The sequence below is a fragment of the Equus przewalskii genome, chromosome 10 (genome assembly GCF_037783145.1).
Source record: "Equus przewalskii isolate Varuska chromosome 10, EquPr2, whole genome shotgun sequence".
Classification (NCBI taxonomy): domain Eukaryota; kingdom Metazoa; phylum Chordata; class Mammalia; order Perissodactyla; family Equidae; genus Equus; species Equus przewalskii.
In genome coordinates, this window is record NC_091840.1 from 3,696,682 (window position 1) to 3,723,160 (window position 26,479).

At 54.3% G+C, this 26,479-nt stretch overlaps 2 protein-coding genes, 1 long non-coding RNA gene and 1 pseudogene across 30 annotated transcripts in view; 3 read left to right on the forward strand and 1 right to left on the reverse strand.

The window, feature by feature from the left end:
• The window catches only part of RBFOX3 (RNA binding fox-1 homolog 3), a 510,574-nt gene extending 506,906 nt beyond the window's left edge, over positions 1 to 3,668 (forward strand). For 14 of the 26 annotated variants that reach the window (XM_070559786.1, XM_070559784.1, XM_070559790.1 and 11 more), the window contains one exon: positions 2,161 to 3,668. In XM_070559786.1, coding sequence (XP_070415887.1) covers positions 2,161 to 2,163 — 3 coding nt within the window. In that variant the 3' untranslated portion in view covers positions 2,164 to 3,668. Of the gene's footprint in view, positions 1 to 375 lie in introns of all 26 variants that reach the window. The other 12 variants (XM_070559781.1, XM_070559771.1, XM_070559782.1 and 9 more) reach the window with 2 other exon arrangements.
• A 2,586-nt stretch (positions 3,669 to 6,254) lies between these two features.
• On the reverse strand, positions 6,255 to 16,055 carry ENGASE (endo-beta-N-acetylglucosaminidase). 3 transcript variants are annotated; one of them, XM_070559766.1, is made up of 14 exons: positions 15,834 to 16,055; positions 14,108 to 14,175; positions 13,748 to 13,949; positions 12,592 to 12,740; positions 11,857 to 12,014; positions 11,133 to 11,281; positions 10,635 to 10,800; positions 9,601 to 9,704; positions 9,121 to 9,229; positions 8,722 to 8,912; positions 8,006 to 8,154; positions 7,357 to 7,465; positions 6,918 to 7,029; positions 6,255 to 6,705 (listed from the first exon to the last, which is right to left on the reverse strand). In XM_070559766.1, exons 1-14 carry the CDS (start codon positions 15,911 to 15,913, stop codon positions 6,286 to 6,288), a joined length of 2,166 nt encoding a protein of 721 aa, XP_070415867.1. In that variant the 5' UTR covers positions 15,914 to 16,055; the 3' UTR covers positions 6,255 to 6,285. The 3 variants fall into 3 exon arrangements, with proteins under 3 accessions (XP_070415867.1, XP_070415866.1, XP_070415868.1); XM_070559765.1 differs by having other exon boundaries at positions 15,766 to 16,028; XM_070559767.1 differs by having other exon boundaries at positions 13,748 to 13,945; positions 15,834 to 15,950.
• A 156-nt stretch (positions 16,056 to 16,211) lies between these two features.
• Positions 16,212 to 17,353, forward strand: LOC139073806 (uncharacterized). Its single transcript, XR_011522836.1, has 2 exons — positions 16,212 to 16,370; positions 17,031 to 17,353. It is a non-coding gene; the product is annotated as an uncharacterized lncRNA (long non-coding RNA).
• Positions 17,354 to 18,168: 815 nt separating this feature from the next.
• On the forward strand, positions 18,169 to 23,202 carry LOC103551451 (translation machinery-associated protein 16 pseudogene; annotated as a pseudogene).
• Positions 23,203 to 26,479: the final 3,277 nt, after the last annotated feature.

Genomic DNA, 26,479 nt, shown 5'->3' on the forward strand with positions numbered 1-26,479 from the left:
CCCTGCTGGGGCACGAGGAGGAGGGGCTCCCGCTCACACCTCCCCCGATGAAGGGGAAAGGGGGCAGTGAAGGGCCAGGCCAGAGCCAAGACAGTCACCCAGAGACATCTCAGACCTCGTCACTCACAAGCACTGTGGCTGGTGACCCCAGCACCCCTGGCCCTGAAACTGCCACAACATCAGAAATAGGCCCAGGCCCCCTCCTGCTGCCATGACAGCTGGCACCCATTCTCCCCAAGGCAGACCATAAGGTGGGCAGCAAATGGGATTCAGCTATTTCTCTTTTTGTTTTTCCTTATTTTTTTTTTCTTTTTGCTTTTTCCCCCCTACCAAAAGGCGGTACTGATTGGCTGTTTTTCATCTTTGATGTTGCAGGCTAGCCTCTGCCGAGGAGGGTACAGCCGCTTCACCCCCTACTAGCAAGAGGCCCAGCCCCTAACAGCATTCACTGACTGCCTAGTACACACCAAACCCAGCAGTCCAAAACCAGGCACAGCCACCAGGAGGACAGTGCGCCCCTCCCGGTCAGCGACACGCACCGCTGACCTCCGTCCATAGGTTTTACGTCCAGCCAGCTGGTCTCCCCCCACGATGGCGTGTGTGTCTCTCACCTTGGTTACCCCTGTATGTCTGAAACCTTGGTTCCTATTTTGACTTTGTTGACGTTGTGCCCCCCAAGCCATTTCAGGTACGGTATGCACATAGCGGGAGGGGCGAGGCTGGGCAGGAGACCCCTCCCCGACAACTAGCAATAGAGCTGCCAGGGCACCACCTCCTCCCCATCCCCCGGGTCTACAGAGCCACAGAAGACCCCCAGCTGGCCTCCCCAGGAAGCCACCCCAGCCAGCCCGGGCCACAGCCCCCATCTGTCACCTGGGGTTCAGGGAGCAAGGGGCTCCTGTCCACCCCAGTTGGTAGGTTCCCGGCCACGACAGTACTCCCTTCTGACCTTCACCTAGCTAGGCCTGGGAGCAGCCGCCTCTGCCCAGGCCTCCGCCCTCCTCGCCCCCATCCAACTGAAACTAACATTGCTGATTAAATTTTGTTGACGATGTTTCCTGCCGAAGCAGTCACCAGTGTCTCATGCGGGAGCCACACCAGCCCCAGGGGTCCCTTAGCCTGTGCTGTAAGAGATGGAAGTGTAAGAAGAAATCTCCAGGGCCCCAGGCTGCCCCAGAACGTGCTGCCCTGCAGTGCCTGAGGGCCCCTCCAGCCCCCTCCTGCCAGCAGTAGGCTTTCCCCTCCGGGCCGGCCAGCCTGGCCCTGTATCTGCCCAGCTCTTCTCTCCCTTCCCAGCGCCGGGACCGTCTCTTTATCAGGGTGCCTTTTAGAGGCGGGACAGCCTGCATGGGAGAGTGGCTGGGGAGCAGGCGACGCCCGTGCTCAGGGCTCCCAGCTAGAGGCTCGGCGCTTAGCTCCGCAGCCCTGTGGTCGTGCTGCTCTGGCTGCACAGGGCTCTGGGAGGAGAAGCTGGCTGGGGCTTGCAGGTAGAGCTGAGACCACCCAGACAGGCCAGGGCCCTTGCCACGTGCCAGCCCCAGCCCCTCCGTTACAGGAAAGTGTCACAGCCAAGGAAGCCCCCTGGTCTAAGGTGCCGGAGCTGGGCCTGAGGGCCGGGCGGCCAGCTAGAGGTCGTGGGTTCCCCCTCAGCCAGGACGTGATCCACGGCCCCATTCTACCAGTGCATCAGTCCCTTGCTGGTGGGGTGGGCAGATCAGGCCCGGGGCACCAGGCCCCTCACCTCCCACTCCCCAGTGCACCGCCTTCTCAGCTGCCTCACTCCAGGCCCCACGTGGCCCGTGCTGCACCATCCATCCACCACGCCCTGACCTCGGCCCTCGTCCGGCCACGCCAGCCAGGCCCCTGCCCACTCAGCTCCTAGCAGAGTCCACAGGTGGCGTCCGCAGCCAGGTTCACTGTGGTTTCTCCATTCCTGCTGCCCCTCGCTCTTCCCACCACCAGTCCATCAGCTCTCTGCCCTGGAGGGCGGAGATCCGCCTTAAATTTAGCAGAAAACTGGGAATGGGGGCTAGGACTTTAGGGCCCAGGTGCTCCCTCCCACCCTGCACTTTGCAGGTCGCGGGGTCCTGTCGCCCTCCCAACACGCCAGGCGGTTGCTTCGGTGAAACTGCAAGTCCCGCCTTTCTGTTTCTGTTGTAGTGAAAGCTTCCACGTTTCCTTCTTGGACCATGAAGGGCAAAAACAAAAAAGCAAACAAAAAAAATCACAAAACAAAAAACAAAATAAAAAAAGATGTTACGATCCAAGCAGCAACAAAACCAACCAAACCAAGAAGCATCTGCCACGTCCGAGTCCCCGTCGGTGCACACCGCAGCGAGGGAGCACGTCCACGGGCCCGCGCCCCCGCGAGGGAGAGGGCCGGGTACCCGTCCCCGGCTGGCAGCGCTGGCGGGAAGTGCCCCTCCCGACTCGGGCAGGGGGAGAGCAGGAGAGGAAGGGGCCTCCGTTTTCTATCAAGTCTTCCTTTCCCGGCCCCCCACTCCCAAGGCAGTGTGGGGCCAGTGGCGGAGGGCCACAGGCCTGAGCAGGGAAGAGCGGGCCACTGGGTCTTGACCTTTGTTGCCAATCGTGCCAGTGGAGGGGACGGCTGGGCCAGGGAGGGGGGAGGGCAGCTTTTCATTCCCAGGGGCTCTGGCCGGCGCCCAGTCACCCTCGGGTCACATTCTCTGGGCCCCAGCCCACCCCATGCCATGCCGCCAATGCCCGTGTCCTGCGAACCTGGTGAAGGAGTTTGCAGGCCACTGGGGGCTGTCCAGCCAGCAGCCCTGGGGGCCAACCCCAACACCAAGGGCTGACGAGAGTCCAGAACCCCAGGCACCCAGTTCCTCCCTCCACGTGAGGGGCTCCGGGCTGCCCAGCCAGGACTGACTCCTCATAGCCAGGAGGTAGGAGGGCTGGGGTGTGGGGGCCGAGCCGAGTCCTTCCTGTGCCTGGCACCTCTTGCTCCCTTTCTGGAGGAGGCCCTGCACCTGGTGTGTGGGAGGGAAGGCCAACCTCAGGCTGCCTGCTGGGATGAGCCCTCCCTGCCACTGCCCCGCAGGGAGCCCAGGCCTGCAGGGGAGCAGAGGGACAGGGACGGGCAGCAACTGGCTGCACAGTGAGGTTGGGAGTCAGTGCTCTGTGTCTGGACGGCCTCACCGCAGCAGGGAAAGTGAGGGGTGGGAGAGAGGGCTGCACTGAGCCCTGCTCCCGGGTCAGGCTCCGGGGTTCTGGGGGAAGCAGACGGTATGGACCAGAGAGAAGCCCCTGGCTGGGAGGGATGGCTGGAGGAGGGAAACAGCAAAAAATAACAAAAAACCTGGGCTCCCCACATGGCTCCACTGTCTCATGAAACTTCAAGTCAAAGTGCACCTCAGTTTATATTCAGCATCAGCTCCTCAAGTCCTGAAACCAATCTCCTTTTCTACTCCTGTTGTACATAGCCCCGCCCCCCCGGCTTCGTCCTCTGTACAGGGCACCCCCCCTGCTGTCCTGGACCCTGGTCTTGCAGCAGCTCCACGCCCGCCCCTGCCCCCGGCTCCTCTAGGACGGCCGCCAAGCCCCAGGCTTCCTTTCTTACCATTCCGTATGCTTCCAAGGTGTGACCATTCAAATCAACAGTATTATTATTATTAAGATTATTAATAAAGATTTCTTTCTTCAAACCAGGACAACTCTTTTTGATTTGGCAGCTCCCGGGCACAGGGTGGAGGGCACAGGAGGGCCAGGATGCCCGTGGGGTTGCCGCCGGAGTATAGGAGAGGGGACAGAGCTGGGGGCATCCTGGGGAGGTGGCACTGCTGCAGGGGCGTTTGTCGCCCGTGCTTGGGGAGGGCGTCTCCTTCGGATCTCACCCACACCACTGGCTCAGCCAGTGTCACGGGGCCGAGCTGTGGTTCCAAGGAGCTGCTTCAAGGTGAACCCACTGCTCCAGCCCCCCACGGGTCCCCATTCCCGGACGGCTGGGGTGGAGGGGAGTGGCCACCCTCACCACCCCAGGGAAAGGAGGGAGGACCCGGAGGGGAGGCAGCAGATTCCAGCCCAAGAGCTTCAAAGCCCGGGGCCTGGGGGCTGGGACGAGGCCGGGTTCCACCCCCCCGAGCGGGTGCTGCCCAGACACAGCTCACCAGGACTGGAGTTCATCTTTCACCTCGGATAACGTCGAGCAATTACATCCACCAGAGGGGCACCAGCTTAAATGTCAACAGATTAATTTCCCTGCATTTGCGCCTCTACCGCCGTTGGGACTAGGGACCACGCTCTTCGGGAGCTGGGTGTGCGATTCCGCCACACCATGCTCTGCTAAACCCCTTACTTCTAATTGCTTGCTCACCAGACTGTGAGAAAATAATTGCCACTATAAATTTTCCCTCCTCTGCATAAAATATCCAGGGGAACCAGCACTTAAAAAAAAAAGGCTTCATGAAATAAGAGCAGCAGGGCCTTCCACGCTACTCCCACCTCTGGGGACTGGAGGGGGAGGCCAGGAGCCCCCACCCCATCCCCCCGGTGCAAAGTGAGAGACTCCACGTGCTCCAGGGAATTGTCAAAACGGAGAAAAGTCGGGTGAGTGGTTCCGAGTGGCAGCAGCTCATGTTCGCACCCCCCAAAGGTGCACTACTTCCAGATTCACAGGGAGAACCAGGGGTGCGGGGAGACCTCAGTGTGGCAGTCAGACAGCAGAGGTGTCTTCCTGCGCATGAGCCATCTTACCCTCTCCAGGGCAAACCTGTTCCGGTCCCAGGACTGAACTGGCGGGGCCACAGCATGGGACATGAAGAGCAAAGTGCTCTCCATCAGCAGAGAACACAGGACTGAGAGTCCCGAGGTCTCGCTGTGGCAGAGGCGCGTGGGCACCTGGGGAGGCAGGGAGCGTGGGGACAGCAAACGTCAGCAGTAGAAGGAGACTCCTCCCGGCCCACCCCACACCTCTCCGATGCCGGAGGACCAGGAACCAGAGCAGCAGGGACGGTGGCGGTGTGGCTGCACTGCCGCCTGGTGGCCTCTCCCCTCACTACAGCGCAAATCAAGTCCGCTGACCCCAAACTGTGACCCGAGGCTGACCGTGAGGCTGAGCTCCACCTGGAAGGCCACCCCAGAGTCTCCCTGCCCTCAGGGCCCCCTCACATCTCGTAGCACAGGTGGAGGAAAAGAGGAATGGGAAAGGAATCCCCATACTGGCCTCTGAGACCTGGGGGTGAGAGACCCCAAGAACAAGGGACTTCAGGCTTCTAAGGCTGTCCAAAGATCACAGCAGACACCACTCGGGCCTGGAGGAGAGCAGCATTACCCAAGGCTGTGTGGTCGAGACCCAACCCCGGGAAGCCACCAGTGGCCCAGGTGTCAACACCAGAGCTGTGCGGCTGGAGAAGCCGCCTCCAGCCCGCTTACCCACCTCTCCTCCCCAGAGAGCCACCGGCCAGCCTGAGTATGGACCGGGGAAGAAGGGAGGTGCTAGAAGAGAGAAAAGGAAGCAAGAGAGGAAGGTGACTGCAGCGGGTAGGCCCCGCAGCGCCTGCGCTGGGAGAGGCTGAGGAGGGGCGGCGAGAAGGGACGCCAGCCCAGCTCTCCCCCAAGGCAGTGGGCCGGGCTGCAGCCCAAGGGCCTTCCTGGGCCAGCCAGGCCTCCTGCTGCCCGAGCGTAGAGGCAGAGCCGAGGCACACAGACTGCCCGGTGCAAGCTTCGCCCCATACCCCTGACCCCAAAGACACGTAGCAGGGCACAGGGCCCCTGGGAAAGCCACAGCATCAGGTGGTCTAGACCGTGGTGGCCTGCCTGCCTGCCCGGGTGGAGGTGCAACCTGGCACCAGCCTGGCCCTGGGCTCCCACTCCTACGAAGCACCACTGCCTGGCGCCTGCAGGCGCCCGTCATTCCTGCACCCACCCCCTCGGGGCCTCTGCTCTCAGTCCACACCCTCGGACCCACACCATTCTCACCATCGGCATCTTTCAGCCTACTAGGAAATATCTTTTATGGAATTTTCTGCACTAAACTTTCCCAAATGGTTTCACTTTTACCTGGGAACTATATACCATGGAGAGGGTGCAGACAAAAATGGGAGGGGTCCGTTCACCTCAGGGAATTATCAACCCAGCAAACCGACTTTGTGGTTTTCCTATACCAATGCCCCCCATGAAGATGCCACTGCCCGCATCCTCCTGGGGTCCCGTGGTCCCTGCCCCAGCCCTGGGAACCCGGGTCTCCCCACTGCTGCCTGCACACATCACGGCCCAGCAAGGAAGCAGCCTCGGACTTGAGGTGGGAAGACGGGCTTTAATGTCCAGTCACGAGGCAGGCATGGAGTAGAGCATGGCCGCCCTGCCCCACTCGGCCTGCGGCACCAGAAACCCCTCCTTGGGGACAGGCTCCACGAGGAACTCCACACGGCCATCCTGGCCGGGCCCTATGGCTGCCACTGCCAGGTCCACTATCCGATACTGGTTGACAAAAGCCAGGCCCAGGAGCGTGGGCCTCTCGGGCCCCGGTGGCCCCCCGCCAGCAGAGCAGCCGGCTGTCCCTCTGCAGCAGTGGACCCGGAAGCATCGGACGTGGGAGAGCAGGTAGGACCAGTGCAGAGTACAGCTGAGCTGGAGGCCGGCAGGGTGGCCCTCGCCCTCAGAGGCAGCCTGCTGCCAGCGCAAGTGGGAGACAGAGACTGCCTGCACCCGCGGCAGAGGCTTCAGCAGGCTGCCGGCGTCCACCACCTGCCAGGAGACAGGACTCAGCACAGCCGGGAGGCCCAGGGAGTTCTTGGTGCCTGCCCCGCGCGGTCCCACTCCCCAGGACCCCCACCCAACTCTCCTCTGACCCAGGGGAGGCAGGAGGTGGGTGCTCAGCTTGGGGCCACATTCCACCTCCTCTACAACGGGACAGACACCTCAGCCTGAGCCCCAGCAAGGCACCCGGGATGCCTCACCTGGATTTCTCCAAGGCGACAGACGAAGTCCTCCTCCTGGCTGCCCGGAAGCCGTGAGAAACGAACAAAGAGGTCCTGCAGGAGGCAGCCGCGCAGGCTCACCTCGTAGCATCTGGGGGGCGAACAGAGGCCGGTCACAAGGGGCCTCAGCTCGCTGCCTTCAAGGCTGGCTGCTGGGAGGCCCCGTGCCGTGGCGGTAAGGGAGTTCCAGTGGACCCGGTGGTGAGCAGGAAACCCTAGACCTAAGGTGTGACTGTGACGGCTCGCAGCGAGCGTCCTGGCTTATGTCGTGGAGCTGCCTGAAACCCAGGGGTCGCCCCAGGGCCCGTCCATCCCTCCAGTTCTGGGGCTTCTTAACAGAGGGCCCCTCACTCCTCAAGTCCCCACCCTAGCGTGGCCATGCCCTGCCGGGGACGCAACAGGAAGGAGAGCCCCTCACCGCTGGATCCAGCCCCCGCGGAGCTGCTGGCCGCAGTGGCCCACCCATCTAGCCAGCTTGGCAGGGGGCACCCGGAGGGGCCGGGGGCTGTACCGTGAGCTTGTTTCTGCTGGAGGAGGAAACATGGGACTTGAGAAAGAGGAGAAGCCAAAGAAAACCACACCGGGAGGTGTCCACTGAACAGGGAGCCCTGGGGGCCAGCAAGACTCCCTGTGGCCCCAGCGCTGTGACCCGCCAGGATGGGCTGAGGCCCCAGGGGAAGGAGGAGGGGGTGGAGGGGAGAAAGCATGCAGATGGATGTCCAGGACTGGACTTGGCCTAACTCTCCTGGCTTCGCCCCCGCCCTCGGACACCCCCCCTCTCGGTGCCATGGCCGGCAGGAGGCCCAGCCCTGAGTCCTGCGGGAGCACACGTCCAACCCACACAGCACGCTATGCTGCCCAACAGGGGCCAGAGGTGTCGGCTGAGAGATGAACCTCTCTGTCCGGGCCTGGACCCCAGTGACGCCAACAAGAGCAGGGGGAGGGTCTGCCAGCGCTGCCCCGGCAGCCCCCACCCCCCAGGCAGCCTGCTAGACTCCTCTTCCCCGAGCTGCTCTGAGAAGGGAGAGACCTGCAAGGAGAGGCAGGAGCCGACCCCAGCCCCTCACCGTTCAAGGCTGAGATGCCACCGATGTGACAGCTGCCCACACTCCCTGTGGTGAGCTCCAGGGCCACCCCGACATCTGAAGGCCCTTCGAGCTTGTACACCATGGACAGGAAGATTCTGGGCGGCACGGGGACCTGCAGGGAGAATAACCTGGAGGAGGAAGGTCGAGATGAGAGGCCCCCGAGAAAGCCTGCCGAGACCCCGAGCCGGCTCCAGGTGCGGCCGCCAGCCTCACCCTCCAGGAGTGGGACCGTGCAGTCCTGCTCACCGCTGGGCACAGCCCTCCCCCGAGGCCAGACCCTTTCACAGCTGAAAAGTCTCGGCTCTGAAATACTACAGGCTTCCCGTGTAGGAAGAACCTAAAGGAGTCAGACTCTGAGACAGAAGGTGGAGCGCGGGGGCCACGGCTGGGGAGGGGGAGGGGGACGGGGAGGGGGTGGGAGTCGGTCAATGGGGATAGTCCCATTTCCCAAGATGAAAAAGTTCTGGAGATTGGCTGCCCAGCAGTGTGCAGACAGTTAATGCTACCGTACTGTACACTCAAAAACGGTTAAGATGGTAAATTGTATTATGTGTTCTTTACCACAATAAAAAAAAATCTCAGTTCTGTCCTCAGTCCTCATTCTGGCCTCCGCTGCCCATCTGTCCAGTTCAACGATCGACATGGACGATGGGAGACGCTGAGCCCCCACGTCTCATCTCCACTCACTCACCTACCTCACAGCCACATCTCCAACCTCACGCGGAATCGCCCCCCGGATGAGCAGGGAGCTGCCGCCGTTCCAGGCATCCGCCAGGCAACAGTGGGTCTTCACCCAGCCCTGTCTGGCCCCTTCCAGCCTGTGCTCTCCAAAGAGGGGCTGGATTTCCTGGGCGCTGGGGTGGTACCAGGGCCCCACCGCCTCCTCCTGAAGGAAAAGAGAGGATCAGAGGCGGGGTGGGGGCAGACAGCACAGGGCACGCAGACGAGCTGCCATCATTGCCCTTCACACGCCCCAAGGCCCCTCCCACCTCTCCCAGCTGAGGCTCGAAGACACGGAGAAGGCAGCTATGTGCCATGCCACAGACAACCAGGAACCCCACTGCCCTGGTCACCCAGCATAGAGAGCCACACACCTGGCCATAGCAGACTCTCCGAGTCCCCATGCCCAGGCAGAAAGAGGTGACAAAGGGCAAGGAACAGATGCTGTGCGTGGGCAGATAGCGTTCCAGCAAACTCCAGAACCTGCAGAGAGACACGTGGAGGCAGTGGCTCTCATCCGGAGTAACGGGGCCTCAACGCCCCTTGAACTCGTTCTTGGGGCTTTCCTGCATCCCCTCCAGCATGACTGCAGCTCCCCAACTATGGATGTGCAGGAGATGCAAGGCTGTGGGAGTGGTCCCTCGGGATCCCCAACCTCCGTCCTTCCTGTTGAACTGGTCTCCAAGACCCCCCCACCCGGAAGCAGCCAAGGTGGCCAAGCCCCTGGTCCTGCCGTGACCACCCCTGGAAAGCTCACTGGAGAGCAAGTCCTGAGCTACCGCAGGAAGCAGAGAAACTGCCTGAGACCCGCCGCCATGAGCCTACACTCAGCCCCTGGGACGGGCAGGACTCACTTGTCCTGGTTCTGGAAGAAATCCTTCTTCTCCAGACACTCGTACACCCAGCCAGGAGCAAAGAGAGCCGCCGAGAACCCATGCTTCCGGATCAGCTCCAGGGACTAGGGAGACAGCAGTCAGGGAGACGCCCCACCCCGAGCAATGCTGGACACGTCAGGACCCACCAGCATCCAGACACAGACCTGGGTGCTCTCGGGGGCCAGCCTGGAAAGGGGAGGCTGGAGCTGGCAACTACTCCCTCTCAACTCCACTTAGGGCTTTTAGGATTCATCCCCTGTAGTTCCACAGCCAACCTGAAGAGGGCGTGATGGCGGCGGGGAGAAGAGCTCAGGGAGATGTCCAAGTGGGCAGGGGTCTGCTGGGGGAGGGGGCGGGGAGGGAGGTGGGGGCCCCTCTCAGGATGCACGGGTCTCTCTCACTACACCTCTCGTTACAGCATCAGACTCACAGGGGTGGAGAGGATCTTCAGTTATCGGACTAATTTATTCACTTAAAGCTTAACTAAGGAGTAAGAGCGTTCCGTGGCACCGGGACAGGCCGAACCCCTCTTCATCCTACACCATGTGGGGCAGCACCTGTACCCCCTCCTCTTTTCTCACTGCCAGCACTGCCAGCACAACTGGCCTCACCAGGAAAACCTCGCTTGTTTCCAAAGCTTGGGATGTTTACTCGGTCCTCAGCCCTGAGCTGCCCGTGAAAGAAAGTGCTGCCCCCGAGCCGGCCTGGTGGCGGGAACTGCGAGCTCAGGGCCTTCGAGGCATGCAGCCTGAGGGAGGAAGAGCCCCTAGAGACCAGCAGTCCAACAGGCACCCCATCCTCCAACACCAACACAAGAAGGACCCTCTGGCTAGAAACGGTCTGGAAGTTAAGATTTCGGGGCACTGCTTAGCCTTAGGGCAGGTCACCGACATTTCTCAGTGCCTCAGTTTCCCCATTCTGGCAAGAATAACTGCCACCTCTCTTTCCCCTGAGGGTGCAGATGGGAACAAAAGATCTGCCACAAAGCCAGGCACGCAGGCCGCACTGCCCACCTTGTCCGTGTCAAATCGACCCCCTACGACGTTCCCCCGGGCGAACACGTCGACGCCCACGTACACATCGGCCAGGCGCTCCCCGGCTAGCGCCAGCATCCGCTCCAGATGCTCCTCCCGCCAGTTGTAGTTGGTGAAGAAGCCGTCACAGGAATCGAAGAAAACCCTAGGAGGCAGCAAGGACCGGCCATGAGGACCAGACCAAGGGCTCAGGGTCACCCGCCCTGCAACCCCAGCCTCCCTCCCCCCACCCAGCATCCACTCATAACCGACAGACTACGGGCTGCCTCCAAGACCCAGAATAGGCTGCTCCCGGAGAGGGAGAGCCCAGAGCAACGGGCGACAGAGCACCAATTCTACCTGCTGACATCACGCTGTGCGATAACGCTGCCTCCTCCTCTGTCCATCCAAGGCCATCGGCCATGCAATGCTCAGAAGACAGACAGGGCTCCCGCCCCCTCTGCCCAGAAGGCCGGCCGGCCGGCCCTGCAGACCCACCTGTTGTGCTCGTTCAGTTCATTCTGCCATTTGAGCTGCCCGCTGCTCACCACGCTGTCATACCAGAGAACCAAGCCCCTCGGAACATGCTGGTGTAGCTGAGTGGTCAGATACCGGAGGAAACGGGGCATATTCCCCACTGCGGCCAGCTGCGGAGAGGGACGAAGACAGGACCCTCGGTGAGGCCCAGAGAGGTCTGTGTTGAGAAGTGCCAGGCTCAGGACAGCAGGACACTTAATCCCAGGAGCAAAGAGACCCACCAAAAAAGCCATGGTCCCAGAAGCCCCTCAACCCCACGGCCACCGAGCGGAGGGTCAGCCAGAGCCCGTGTGACTTCGATTCCCCTCTGAAGCCAGAAGGGCACAGGCACAGCAACCAGGAGAAGACAGATGCCACGAGTGGGGAGGCGGCATGAGAAGGAAGCCACACACGCAGCCCAAGCACAGCACAAACACGGGGAAGGACAGGTGTCACCCTGAAAGAGCCAGAGAAGCAAAGCTCAGCCCAGCACGGTCTCTGGACACAGTGGTGGAGGAGGTTCCGTCTCGCTGTGAAGTGACAGAGACGTCCGAGCTGGCTCTAACTGGGAAGCAGGAAGTGGCTCCTGCTGCTGTAAGGGAGCCGGCCCAGCCCGAGCCGAGAGGAGGCTGAGGATGGCAGCAGAGGGACCCTGCATGGCAGCAGGGGTGGGGCGGGGCGAGTGCCGGGAGAAAGGCCTGCTCACACTCAGCGAGTTCTCAATGTTGATCAGCCAGCCATCAAATCGGAAAAACCGGGCAAGCGAGACCAGCTGGTCAGCCACCGCCTGGTACGAGCGCTCGTCCCCGGCCAGGAAGGCTTCACAGAGCTGCCCACCTGCTATCCACTCGGTGATGAAAGTCCCTGCCAGGACAGGACAGAAACAAGGTCAGGCATGGCCTCATTCTCCCTCCGACCCAGCAGCTCGCAAAGTGTGGCTCCTGCACCAGCGGCACAGGTATCGCCCGCAAACTTGCTAGACAACTTGAATTCTCGGGCCCCATCCGTAGATATCTAGTGAGCCAGACACTGCAGCAGGGTCCAGCAATGACTAGCATGCAGGCGGGGGCTTGAGGAGCACTTCTCTACCCGGGGTCAGCCGCCCACGGCCTGTGGGCCACATCCAGCCACCACCTGTTTCTGTACATACAGGTTCACTGGAACACAGCCACACCATTTATTCGCCTATTGTCCGTGGCTGCTCTTGTCTCACTAGCAGTTACAACAGCCACCCAAGGGCCTGCAAAGCTGGAAATATTTACTATCTGGTCCTTTCCAGAAAGAGTTTGCCTACACCTGTCCAAACACATCCAGGCAGCCCCCAGGTGAGGAGCTCTGCTCACTAAGCAGCAGACCAGGCCCGAGCCGTTTAACCCCTGGGTCCCCTGGCAGGTGCGCCACGTCTGCCCGCGTCAGACGGAGGCCAGTGCCCGGCTCTTACCCAGCACACAGACTCCGTGCCTGTGAGCGGCATTGGTCCAGCCCACCGGGGGGATGGTGACAGTGTGATGGCTGAAGTACACAAAGATGTCAATGTACTGCCAGTGGTAGAAGGAGTAAGGATTGTGCACTGCCGCGCCCTGAATAAACCTGAGCAAAGAAACAAACCAAACCAGGAGGAAGTCAGGGCCCAGGAAACAGAATAAGGACACAGTGACCTCAAAGTGAAAACAGAGCAGCCCAGGTCAAGTTTCCCGTCAGTTCCCTTCAGTCGGCACTAACCGAAAGCTTGCTGTGGACCAGGCACTGTGAAGATACCAGAGCGAGAAGCAGGACTGCGCCACAGTCCTCACAGCGAAAGGATTAGCCTAACGGACACATTTTCACAGGCCGTGCAGGCCTTCGCTACTGGATCCGGCCAGACGGAGCATTTTTAGCCTCAATGCACAGACAAACAAAGGACGGAAGGAAAGAGAAACAGATGGGCGCATGCAAAAGCTCCCTGTCTCGGCTTCCCCGCTCTATTCAGAGGTAAGCCGTTCACACAGTGTCCTGCACGGAAGGCTGGGGTGATAACCACAGGAGCGGCACTAACATTTCAAAACCTGTCCGTTTGTGCTTTGGCCGCCAGCTCTGACTCAAGCCATCAACCATCACCCCACACGACGACATCGATCATCGTAGCCAAGACTGTTTTATGGACGTTTAAAATCTCTAATCTGACTCCACAGCAACTCCGGCGGATACGCCCCTGGCTGGGAGCGGGAGGCGGCGTGTAACAACTCTGAGCATCAGAAGCCAGAGCCAACGGCCCGAACACAGAATCAGAGCTTAAGCGAGGAAGGTGAGGAACAGAAATCAGGGAAGCACGTGTCTCTAGGCCAGGCAGCCAGATGAAGGTGCCCTGACACCACGCCCTCCCCAATCTACCAGAGTTCAAGTGCAGGCAGGCCTCGGAGTCAGAGGGTCTCAGAGCGGAAGGACGCACCCACTACCACCAAACCCTTACAGACAAAGCAGAGGCCTGAGCCCCTCTCCCCGTTAGGGGTCACCCAGTCCCGCGTCCCATCTCCAGCCAGTGTTTCCGCACACAGCACTCTCCCCACCCCCACCAAAGGAAAACAAGTGACAAAATAAGGGTTAGGCGATGTGCTCACTTGTCATCCAGGTACCCGCCCATCATGTCATGGCACAACAATGTCCGGGGCCTGCGGCTGCTCAGAGGGGGCTGGCGACACTCGGAGGGCTGCAAGGCCACGTTGAAGCCGTCCTCCACATTGGGCGTCCATGCCAAGAGCTCCTCCAGGGAAGACAAGTAAAAGCTGATGGGCTTGGTGGTGTCCTTGTCATAATATCTACCTGGTCAGAGGAGGGAAACAGTGAGGAATTACCAGAAATCTGGGGATTAACAGAAATGCTCCGACAGTAACCGAGAGGGGATGAGAGGGGAAGGAGCGGTCCCGGACAGAAGCCTGAAGAGTGAACGCGGAGACAGGCTGCAGAGCCTCCGTCCTCACCTGGCAAAGGCTCCGGGCTAAAACTGACCACCTGACGGAAGACTGCCTCTTCTTGCTCCTCCTCGATTCTAAGCAAAGAGGGAGTTTAAAAGTTTTTCTAAATAAAAAGGTAAAGAAAAAGAACAGCTAAAAGTGAATAAACTAGGCCCCATCTGGACGTGCAGGGGGAGGTATGCTCTGGCTTGCATTTTTTAATGCAAACTACGGGAACATGGATCAAGTCAAAGAGGCTGGCAGGCGCCCGTCTTCGGCAGCAGCCCGTGTCAGCCAGAGCTGAGCCTCTGCTCGGACACACAAACCACCTCTACCCTCTTGTTAGGAATACACCCCCTACCCCCTAAAACAGCCACAAGGTATCACCCTGCAGAGACCAAAGATATATACTTCACAGGTTTTGCCACGTGCAAGGGGCAGGAAAACTCAAAGAACTAGAAGGTTTAAGGGCCTAAGGGAGCAGGGGCCAAGCTTTCGCTACAGTCCACATTTCCCTAACTGTGCTCCATGGAGCCCTCGCTGACCCCCAGCTGGAGGGCTGTTGTGGGGAGTAGAGCCCCTTTGGTATGTCATGGTGGAAGACCCTGGATAAATCTAAATTAAACAGCTTTTTTTTTTAATTATTACTATTATTTAGAGCAGTGAGAAGACAGCGCAGCTGCCACTTATCGGTCATGGGCTTCAAAGGTGACATGCTCTGAAGCTACCAATGTCCGAGGCCACTTCTTGGTTAAAGGGGGTATCATCTGCCAACACCCCACTTCCACCAGACACCTGTGGGCAAAGCTCCCTCTTTAGGATCCGCCACACCCGAAACCTTTGGAACCTGGCTAATGACGGCCAGGGGTGGCAGGGATGACAGACTAAGGTGGAAGGGCCATGGAAAATGCTCCTTTTCGAATTTCACTCCACCACTCCGCTCTTCCCCAACAGCCAGGGACCACTTGCTTCCCACTCTTGTCCAGTCTGAACTGGACCAGTCTCACTCTTTGGGTTTAAAAACAAAGCTAAGGATGCTGTTTCCAGAAGGCCACATCTGTCCTCCTAACTTCCCCCAGGTGAGCAAATGTCCCGACAAAGAAGGAAGCCCGGCCTTGAAGGGCATGTTCCTCCCTTATATGCCTCTGTGCTTTTGCCCATTCTGTTCCCTCAAACTAGAACACCCTTCTCCCCACTCTCCATCTGCTGAAATCTGCCTCCTCCTGAAGACCCAGTTCAGATGTCCCCGCTCCAGGCGCCACCCACTTCTGGTCCAGCAGGGACAGGAATAACCCTAATTACACCAGCTGGCCCCCACTCAGCAATTACAAATGGCACGCTAGGATCCCCTGCGTAGACCCAAGGCCCGGGGAGAGAGGTGGCATTATCAACCCATTTCACAGGTGAGGAGGCCGCGGCTTCCCGCCCACACGCCAGGATGCGCAGACCACCACCAACCACCACCACCCCCGCACCCGGCGCTCTGGGGTCCCACCCCGGTTCCGAGACCCCCTCCGGCGCCCAGTGCCAGGCGGGGGTCTCTCCTGGGGAAGGGCTGGCTGCCGGCAGGGGCGGGCGCGCTGGCTCGGGCAGGACCCGCGGCGGACAGCGGGCGTAGGGGCCCGGGAACCAAGGTCCTGCGCCCCGAGCCCGCCCGCACCCCGCGACCCGGACCAGGCACCCACCGACTCCGGCCCGACGGCCCGCCGCGGGGCTGGGGCCTCCGGTTTTGCCCGCCCGGCCTCTCGCCCACCTTCTCCGCGGCCGCCGCCGGCCCGGCCGCCGCTCCCGCCGCCATGCGGCCACCCGGGTCACAGCTCCGGCCGCCTCCATGGCGCCGCCGAGCCAGCCGCCACCGCCGCTGCTCTCGGCCCCGCCGCCGACCAATCGCAGGCCTGGGCCCGCCCCCGCCGCCGCCCGCCGGCCAATGGGGGCTGCGCGGCGCCGCTGCCCGGCCCCGACCCGGCCCAGGAGGACTCGGCGCGCGCTCTGGGCCCGCGGCGCTGCAGCCAGGACTTTGTAGCCGGAGGAAGGGCTGGGGGCGGGGGCCTGGTGGGGCGGGGCCTCAAGAGGGCGGGGCCGCGGCGAGGGGCGGGGCCTGGGTCTGAGCCCAGGGTTCCGGAACGCTCCTAGGAACCTGGTTGTTCGGGCGCGAGTCGGGGTTCATCTCGGAGAGATTACGCCATCTGACAAAGTCAGTAAACTGCAGATGTGAGATCTGAGCTGAGATCGTGTAAACCCTATTCAGGGATGATTTTCAGAAAAAGGTGAAATCGTAAATCTCATTCAGGTAAGGACAAGTGCTAAAGACTTTTACTCGTTAATCAGAGAAGGAACCAGACAGGTGTTAGAACCAAAAGACAATCGAAAAAGAGACCCGCCTATACATCAGGGATATTGAAATAAATGTGTAAATGGGGCAGACCTAGTTTGTCCTCAGGGTAGGGGCTGGGGTGGGGATTGTTGAAACTCCTGCTGGACAAGACGATTTAAATGTCCATCAGTAACTTAAACTTACAAAGAGCTACAAAAAAGACAACTTTTTGAACAGCTAGAATCATAACAAGGATGTGCGGTGTGTAGACAATGCACAGTTTTCCATTAAAACACGGATGTTTTTCTGCACCCCGAAATCTGTGCTCTGCGGTAACTGCAGGGCCCTCAACACACAGGGCCTGTAGGTATCTCAGAGATGACACCTCCCCAGCATCTTGGCCACAGAGAAGTTAGCAGTAAACATGATAGAATGGAGGCCTGAGGAGCAGGGAGAAACAGAAGTTGGAGGAGAAGGGCCTGGGAGGCGGGACTCAAGGTGGCCACACAGGGCCATGTTTGGGCCAGCCTGAGGCTCTCCTCTCCCAGCCCCCACCACCCCTTTGTGCAGCTGGGAGTATTCGGTGCTGGACTGCACCTGCTGCCCAGCCAAGCTGAGAGGGCCTCTTTATTACAGTTGCAGACTTTGAACTTTCTGAGTCGCCAAGCTTCCCTAAACCCTGAGAGTGAGGACGACGCTAAGGCTGTGGATTATGGGCCCTGGCCATGCTGCAAGGGGGACAGGTCACTTGGGAGCAAACAACGGTGATCCACAGGAAGGACAGAGATTGCAAAGCCCTGGGAAGTTTGCAGTGAGAAGGGGAGTAGGGTCACATGCTCACTATACTGTGCTTGGGTGAGCACCCAAGATGTGGACTATTTGGTCTACATTTAACCAGGTGGTCCCACGTCCTCGCTTGCCTGTTAGCAGTAAAAATTAATAAACTTTTTCTCCTAAGATGAAAACCTAGTTCTTGGAGACACTTTAAACAGCACTTGGGTGATGCTGAGTCTCTGGGGAAAAATATGTCTCAGCCTCCCTTCTCTTCTCCTCTCTGCAGCATTGGCCTCTAGTCTGGGGCGGGGGCAGCCCCTGCCCCCACCCCCACCCCGAGGCCAGGGAAGAGTCGGATCTTGTTAGCCCCAGCTTGCTGCCTGCCCTGCAGGCCCACGTGGTTCCTGGTCTCTCTGTGGGTCAAGATGAGCCTGGAGGTCCCATGTCTGTCTTGAGCTCACACTGGTCCCCGCTGGGGCTCCAGACCCGGCTGAGGCCTGGCTGGACCCCTAAAACCCTAACCTTGTAGGATTTCCATATAAAATACAGGACATCCAGTTCAATTTGAATTACAGATAAACAAATAAATAGAACATGAGATATTCCTATACTAAAAAATAATTTCTCATTTGTCTGAAATTTGTAATGAGCTAGGATCCTGTATTTGCTAGTCTGGCAGCCCTACCCGTGAATCTGCACTGTGGCATTGCTGCAGAGCCACCCTGCCCTGCTATGGGGCTCCTCTGATGCCTCCTGGTGGGCCCTCAGTTGTCCTTTGCTCCATCCACACCAGCACAGGAAGCCAGGCTGGCTCAGGAAAGCTGAGCCTGGGGACCTTCCCTACCTGACCATCCTGAGCCACCAGCTTGGTGTTGCGGAGTGGCCTCATGTTACCTGTGCTGGCTACTGCCCCCACCCCTCTGCCAGGCCCGCCGTGGGAGATCTGGGTTCACATCTGCCTGCTTTGCCCTCCTTCCCCCTCTCCCTATGGCGTCCCACAATGTCCTGGGGCCAGAAACCAGAATCAGGTGAGTGGACAGGACCTGTTCCACAGGCTTGGTTGTTGATATGCAGAAGGGTGTGGCAGGAACTCCTTGTTCCCCGTATCCCTTCTTTCCTCCCCGTGTCCTTTAGAAGTAGAAGCCCTGTGTGTCAGCTGGCTGTATGGCTGCCCAGATAAAGACAACATTCCCCAGCAGCCCTTACAGCTTAGAGGGGCCGTGGGAGCAAGTTCTGGTTTCCAGACGAGAGTGGAAGTGATGTGCGTGATCTGGTTGTGCCTCCAAAACACAGGGGCAGGCCCTCCACTTCTTCCCTGCTTCCTGCTAGCTGCCAGGTGGGTGTGAGGATGTGATGGTGGGAACTACAGCCACCATCTGAGACCATTAGATGGAAGCCACATGTGGAGGACACAGAGCAACATGGGGGAAGGGGCCTGGGTCCCCGATAGCACAGACCACAGTATCGCCCTGGACTGCTTGTGTCCGGACTCCTCTGTAAGGAAAATAAACTTCTGTCTGATTTAAGCCAATACTACTTGGGTTTTTATTACAGTCGCTGAATTTATGGCGGGGGGATACAGGAATTTAGAAAAACCTCTCTAAACAATAGCCTGCTTTGCAAGGCTATTATCCTTTTTCTGCAAAATCTTGTTAGCTTATTCTTTCTCATTGCAATCCTTCTGTGATAAACCCTGCTTTCCCTCTATTCAGATAGACGCCTCAGACCAGCTGGGGCATGAATAAAAATCACATTAAAGTCTTTTGACTGTTGCTCCCTTTTACAGAGTTCTCCCTCCGAGATAAGATGGCAAACCTGGGATGCCTGCCCTTACTGGGTCCCCATATTATTATTGTTATAATTACATAAACATTGCATTCATCTTCTCCTTTTAAAAATTTAAAGCATTGCAAATAAAATTAATGTTCCCTTTAATCCACACCCCTCCCGGTTTCCTTGCCTCCCCCTGTCCTCCGGAGACCCCTCAATATTCCATCAATGCTGTCAGGATGGCCTGTATCCTTCCAGATGTCTTAGAATACTTTTATGCACCTGTATGTACGTGCAACTGTATTATGTTGTTTGTGTTTTATGAACGTGGGGTCGTGTTGTACACATTATTCTGTATCTTGTTTTTTTCACCCAGCAATATTTTTGAAACCAAGCCACGTTGATTTATATAGCTCTAATTTGTTCATTTTGACTGTTACTTAATACGCTACCATTTTAACACATATATTCTACTTACCTGTATACCCATCAGTGGACATTTAAATAGCAAACTACAATTATTTTTTAAATGTTAAAATAAACATTGTATAAACCTTCAAGGACACACATACTGTATGTTTTTTTCTTTTTCAGATAAAAACATACAAGTAGAGTTGCTCACAGTAACAGCACGGACATTTTCACTCATAAACTGTTGTGCAAAGCGGCCCCACCATTGACATTCTCCCCAGCAGGGTGGGGGTCAGTATGGGTTGCCCCACAACCTCTCAGACATTGATATCATTGAACTTTAGGACTGTTGCTCACCTGCTGGGTGCACGCAGGTGTCTCGCTATTGTTTTCACTTGAAGTTGCACAGCTCTTGGTATTGCTCAGCCATTTGGGAAGGAGTTATTTCTTGAGTCAGTCCTTTTGGGGCCTTTGCACATTTCTGCTGTGATGTGTAGGAGGCTGTCACATTCTGGATAATCATATTCTGCCTCATACACAGAAATGGAGCACATGTGTGTGCTGTTCTTGGAATTCTCAAAGACTTTGTGGCATAGGTGTTTTAGATTTCGATATGGTCACATTTGTTAACGTCGTCCTTTATGGCTTTGCTGTTTTCTCCTGTTTAGGAGGACCATCCCGACTTCAAGGTCACAAAGATATTCTCCTGCATTTTTAGCTAATAATTGTTCAGTTTAGTTGTGTCTGTTTCTTATTATCCAACTTCCAGATACCCTTTGGGGATAGGTCTTTAACATTTCATCTTCCTTTTTGGTTATTGACCTATTCAGATTTTTCTCTTTCTTCCCCAGCCAACTTTGCTAATAAATGTTTTCCTGGAAAAGTGTCCATTTCATTGAGGTTTTCAAATGTGGAGTATTAAGTCTTTCCTAATCACAGTTTTTAATTTCTTGGTTCTGCCCTCTCTTTAATTCTGATGTTGTTTATTTGTGTCTTCTTTCTTGTTTTCTTGGTGCTTTTTGCTGAAGGACTGTCTATTTTATTAGTCTTTTCAAAACACACGCTCTTGATTCTGTTCTATTTTTTTGTTTGTTTTCTATTTCACTATCTCCACTTTTATTTTCTTTCCTGTTATTTTCTTTGGATTTATTTTGTTTTTCTTTTTCTGCTTTCAGAAGTGGACAGTTGGTTCACTTATTTTTAAGCCTTTCTTGTTTTCACGTGAATACAGTGGAGGGGACCCACTTCTCTCTGAGAGTGATTTTCCCTGCCTCCCACAGGGCTGGCCATGTAGCACTTCCATTCCCATTAAGTTCTAAATACTTTGGAATTTCTGTTCCAAAGCAGTCCTTACTTTGCTGCAGTGGATGGAATTCGTCAGCCTTTTCTGTTATGACTAGTGCTTTTGTGTCTTTTTCAAAATGTGCTTCTGTTACTGCACAAAGTTGGGGTTCTCTGCCCAATGCGCGTAAATAAGCCAATTAATTATGGCATCCGCCTTGGGGAAAAATCAGCTTTTATTCTGCGAGACGGATGTCCAGGGAGACAGGGGGCGTGCGCCCTCAGATCTGATTCCCAGATTCAGGATTTGGGGCAAAATTTAAGAGGTTAGGGAGAACGGGCTGCACGTGGAAACGCTGGTGGGGCAGGCTCTGATTGGTGGGCTTCAAGCATTTATGGTGAGGTTCTAAACATTTATGACAGGGTTCTAAACGTTTATGATGGCGTTCTAAACGTTTTTGATGATGTGGGGAAGGAATTTGAACACCAGATCTTCCTGAACGATGGACCCCTCGCTTCTGATAAGAGTCCGACTTTCAAATTTCCATCCTGTCCTGGTCCTTGGGTTCTGTGGGGAGGAGGGCCTTTGGTTCTGAGGTCGTTTCGGGTCACGATTCCTTCTTTTGCGCATGCCCTGGCTACGTGACTTTGCAGTTTTTCTGAAAGACAATCCTCCTTCACTCTGTTGATAAGAGATGGGGTCAGTTGAGCCGATACCGGAGGGCTGGCGGTTACACTTCCCTGCCCCAAAGTCATGAAAATATGAAGTACTCCTGTCACCCAGGGAAGTCCCTGAAACATTTTCCATGTCTAATACTTTGTTTTAAGTTTTGCTTTCTTATAGGAACCAAGGCAGAATGTTGCCAGATGGCCAAACAGCAGAACTGGTCCAAACCAGAAAGGTCCAAGATGGCGATGGGGAGCCATGCACAAAAGGAAATGTGAGCAAAGGGTGCCACGTGCAAGAAAGGAAGCCTGCGCCTTCCCCAAATGCCCCCCGCCCTGAGCCGTGACGCGGAGACCCCTCTGCATTCACGTCCCATGAGGACCATGCTCACCTTCCCTTCCGGGAGAAGGTGTTTTAGAGCACGACCTCTGCCTCCTCCATTCACTGCTCAGTAAGTAAAGGTTCTGCTCCGCTGTTCCGAACCCCCAGTCCCCTTCTCTTGGCGTGAGCAACTCTGGGCAAAAAGACCCACTTGTGGGTCACTGGTCCCTTAGGGTTGGGTAACTCTCCATCATCTGTTATTTTCTAGAAGCTTCATTGTTGTGCCTTTCACCTTCGGATCTCCTGCTCACCTGGGCTTTTTTGTTTATGATGTGACGGAGGAGGCTGTTTTCTTTTGTACCATCCATATGATACAACCCCACTCATTCATGGTTTTGGGGAAGGCTGTCTGCACCCCATGCTCTTCAGTGATTATTTCTGGAAAATCAAGTGTCCAGACATACTTGACTCTGTTTTGGATTCTGCGATATTGTAATTTATAGTAGGAAATGTATACTTGGTCTTGTTTCTGGCACAGAGCTCCTAAAACCCTTGAAATTTCCTAGGTGATAAGAATGTAGGGTCTGCCCCAGCTTCTCGGGCCCCCCGTGTGTTTGGGCTGGAGTCGCCCGGTGAGCTTCTGCACTGCTGTTGGTGAGGTTGCTCGGGGCCTGGAGTGCGGAGGTCCCCCAAGGCCTCGAGGATGTAACTAAGCCGAAAGCACCAAAGGGAAAAAGTGTAGGATGGGAGAAAAAAGTCATCCATCCATACAGTAGAAAAGCAGATCAGATTATGAGAGAGGCTCACAGACAAGAGAAAAATGAAAGGCTGAAGAATGAAGAGGAGTTGCGTCTCAACCTTGTTGATGAAAAACTGCAGTGGTTTCAGAATCATTTTGATCCCCAAAAAGTAGGCTATTCAAAGAAAGATGCTTGTGAATTAACTGACAGGTGTTTAAATCGATTCAACAGTGAGCAGGAGCAGACTGAATTACATAACAGCATCAAAGACAGGCAGGGAGGGCGCACTGTTCCCAGGAGACAGTCAGCAAGCGCACGACGGAGCGTGAGCAACAGCGGGTATGAAGGATACAAGGATGCATGCGGCCTTGAGGTTCCAGACGCTGTAAATGCAGGTAATCTGAAAACTCTCAGGGAACAGGATTTTGATCTGAAGAAATTGCCAAGCACTACAATGAGAAAAACTTGTGCTAATGATGCACTTCCCAAGAAATGCTGGAAGAAAACTGTTACAACTGTAGACAAAGATTTAGAGGAACTGGAACTGAAAGATGACTCTGCCTTAAACGACCTTGAATGCGGAAATGACGGCAGTGGCCTAATTGTCTCTGCTTGACTTGAAAATAACGTGAGAAAGCTTCAAGTTACACCTGAACTGATTATGGTAAATAATTGTCTGGTTACAAGAATTTGCTGTTGATCTCATTCTCTTACATGAGGAGAACACTTTGTCCAGTTTCAAAAACAGTGTTATGATTTTATTTAAAAATGAATGTTGCTTTTCATTTACATTAAGTGGCTAAAATAGATATAACGAAATAAAATAAAATAGAGATCTTTAAAATCCATTTAATCTGAATTCCCGGGGTGGAGGGAGCAGTATGAATGAGGACAAAAAGTGTTTTCATTTTTTCCCTCGTGTTTACTTAGGATCAACTAATCTCCATTTGGGGCGTGAACAGCAGCCTGCTTTCTGAAAGGGTCCTCTGGATGCTTCTTGAGCAGTGTGATTGCAAAATTGCCTTTCAGTGATAACATTTCAGTAGTCTTCCTTAAACATTAAACCTATTTCCTTTCCTTATAAAATAGGGAAAATGTGATAAGGAATTCATACACACTGATGGATGGTACATTATTTTTATTATCTTTGAGCCTTAGTTAAATGGTAGAAAAAAATAAACAGTGACTATTCTTCTCATGTTGATGTCCCACGCTTAATCTGTTATCTTTTGATAGGGATAATTGATTTCAGCTTAGCTCTTCTTGTTTTGCGTATTATTTTCTGCTTTCTCATTGTGCCAAGTGATAGGTTTTATTTGTGGAAACAGAACTAAAGATTAGTGAGCCAGTTATTTCAATTGTGTTATTTTTTCTTCTAAGAGATAGGTAAAATGACATATAATATGACACATAATATATAATATAAATAACATATAATATAAGTATGATATAACTAAGTTTTTAATGACAAAATATAACTCAGTTTTCAAGTATCATGAAAAACATGCATGTGGTAGAATGTTCTTCACAGAACTTTTTAAATGCAAGCATCTTTTAGTTTATTTTCTAAAGGATGCAATACAAGTATATTTGAGTCTTTTCAAGAAAAACAAAACATTAATGCTGTATAAGGTTAACAAGATATCAATTAAGTCTTGTCAACAACTTATTTAAAGTTGCAGCTTTTTTACTTGGAAAATTAAAAATAAAATTTATTTCCATAAGAAAAAAAGAATGTAAAGGTGTCTTTTGTTATCTATAACAAGCCCCTTTCAGCCACCCCAGAGTATATGTTAATGAGGTGACTTCTGGGAAGCCCCTAAGGATGAAAGCTGGTTGCTAGGGAACCAACCTTGATTAGTGAGCTGGCACCTTCTGTACCCCCGCCGGCCGCCTGCTGGGAGGGGAGAAGGGCTGAAGATTGAGTTAACCACCGATGGCCAGAGGTTTGATCAATCATGCCCGTGCAAGGAAGCCTCCATAAAAATCCCTGATCTTTGGGGTTCCGAGAACTTCTGGGTTGGTGAACACATGGAGGTGCTGGGGGGGGCGGTGCACCCAGAGAGAACATGGGAGCTCCGTGCCCTATCCCCATACCTTGCCCTCTGCATCTCTTCCATCTGGCTGTTCCTGAGTTATAACCTTTTTTAACTGTCAATCTTAGGTACATCCAAGCCTGTCTAGGCAACTGCTTCTCAGAGGGTGAGAACCAATGTACCATCCATGAATTTAGATTTTGCATTTCTGTTAATGATATTTTCTAGTTCTCTGTATTGAGGTCTTACACATGGATGGTTAGATTTACTCCTAGTAAGTGACACTTTGTAAGTGGCGTCTTTGATCCATTAAAGAAGACTGAAAATCCTTCACATCTCCTCCTGTCGAAAGGTGGAGTCCACTACCCACCCCTTCTCTGGGCTGACCAGTGGAATGTGGCCACAGTGGCTGCCGGTGACTTCTGAGCACAGGTCTCAGGAGGTCCTGGGCTTTCTGCTGTTGCCCCCTCCGACCTCTGTGCTAAGACTGCCATGCTATGAAGAAGTCTGAGATGAAAGAGAGCATGCAGAGGGAGTCCCAGACGTCTCAGCCCTTTCAGGGGAGGCCCCAGACACAGGAATGAGGCCAATACAGGCCACCAGCTCCAGCTGGAATGCCAGCTAGAGGAGGGACCCCACACAAGGCCAGCGGAAGAACCGCCCAGCCAACCTACAGAATCGTGAAATATAGTCCATGGTTGGTTTTTTTAAGCTACTGAGTTTTTTAGGTGATTTGTTATGCAACAATCGATAACTAATACAGTATTTGTTTTTAAATTTCATTTTCTGTTTGTTGCTGGTACAATGATTCTCATAGATTGACCTTGTATCCATCAACTTCTCATTCTAATCATCTATCTGGAGATCCTTTGGGATTTTCTGGGTAACATATCAACTGTGAAGAATGGCAGGTTTATTTCTTCTTTTACATTCCTTATATCTTATTTATTTTTCCTTCCTCACTGCACTGGCTGTGACCTCCAAATCAATGCTGAATGAAAGTGTCATGGTGGGGTCCCGGTCTTGTCCCCAGTTCCCAAGAGAAAGCTTGCAACACTTCACCATGAATTATGATGTTTGTTGTACGTTTTTTGCAGATGTGCCTTATTAAGCAAAAGAAATCCTCTGCTCTACTGAGTTCACCAAGAGGTTTCAATCCTAGATGGGCATTGGATTTCACCAACCATTTTCTTCTACAGATCTTGAGATGATGGTACGATTTTTATTCTTTATTCTGTTAATGTGGTAAAACACATTGATTTGACAATGTTGTCCAAGTCTGTATTCTGGAAAAAAAAACAATTTGTGATGTATTATCTTTCCTGTTACTTCTGGCTTTGGTTTGCTAACATGGTGTTTAGGACTTTTCTTCCTATGTTTGCAAGTGAGGTTGACTGACCACTTTCCTTTCTTGCAATTTTCTCATCAGGTTTTGGAATCGAGATTATGATCATCTCATAAAACAAGTTGGAAGATAGTCCCTTTTTCTCTTTTCTGGAAGAGTTTGTGCAAGATTAGGGTTATTTTTCCATAAATATTTTGTAAAGTTTACTCATAAAACCATCCGAGCCTAGAAGTCTATTTCATGGAAAGTTGTTTGATTACAGATTCTATTTAATACTTTTAAGACCATTCAGATCTTCTTTTTCTTCCTGTATTAATATTGGAAGTTGTGTTTTTGAAAAAAGAAAAGTGTCAATTTAATCCAATTTTTCAAATTTTTAGCAAGGAGTTATTTCTAATATTCACTTATTTTCCATTTCCATAGCTTCTGTAATGACGTTTATTTTGTTTTCCTATTTCATTAATGTTTCCTTTCGTCTTTGTTGTTTCTTTCCTTTGTCTTTCTTTGGGTTTAATTTGTTGTTCTTTTCCTAACTCCTTGAGGTTGGCGCATCTCCTTGATTTTCCAGGCTGTCTTCTTCTCTAATGTTGCAGTAAAACCTGAACGTCAAGCATGGCTTCAGCGTGTCCCACAAGGTTTAATATGTGGTTTTTTTCACTTTAATTAACTTCAAAATATTTTCAAATTTTCTTGTGGTTAATTTTTGAATCCATGGGTTCTTTAGAAGTTTATTCCTTAAC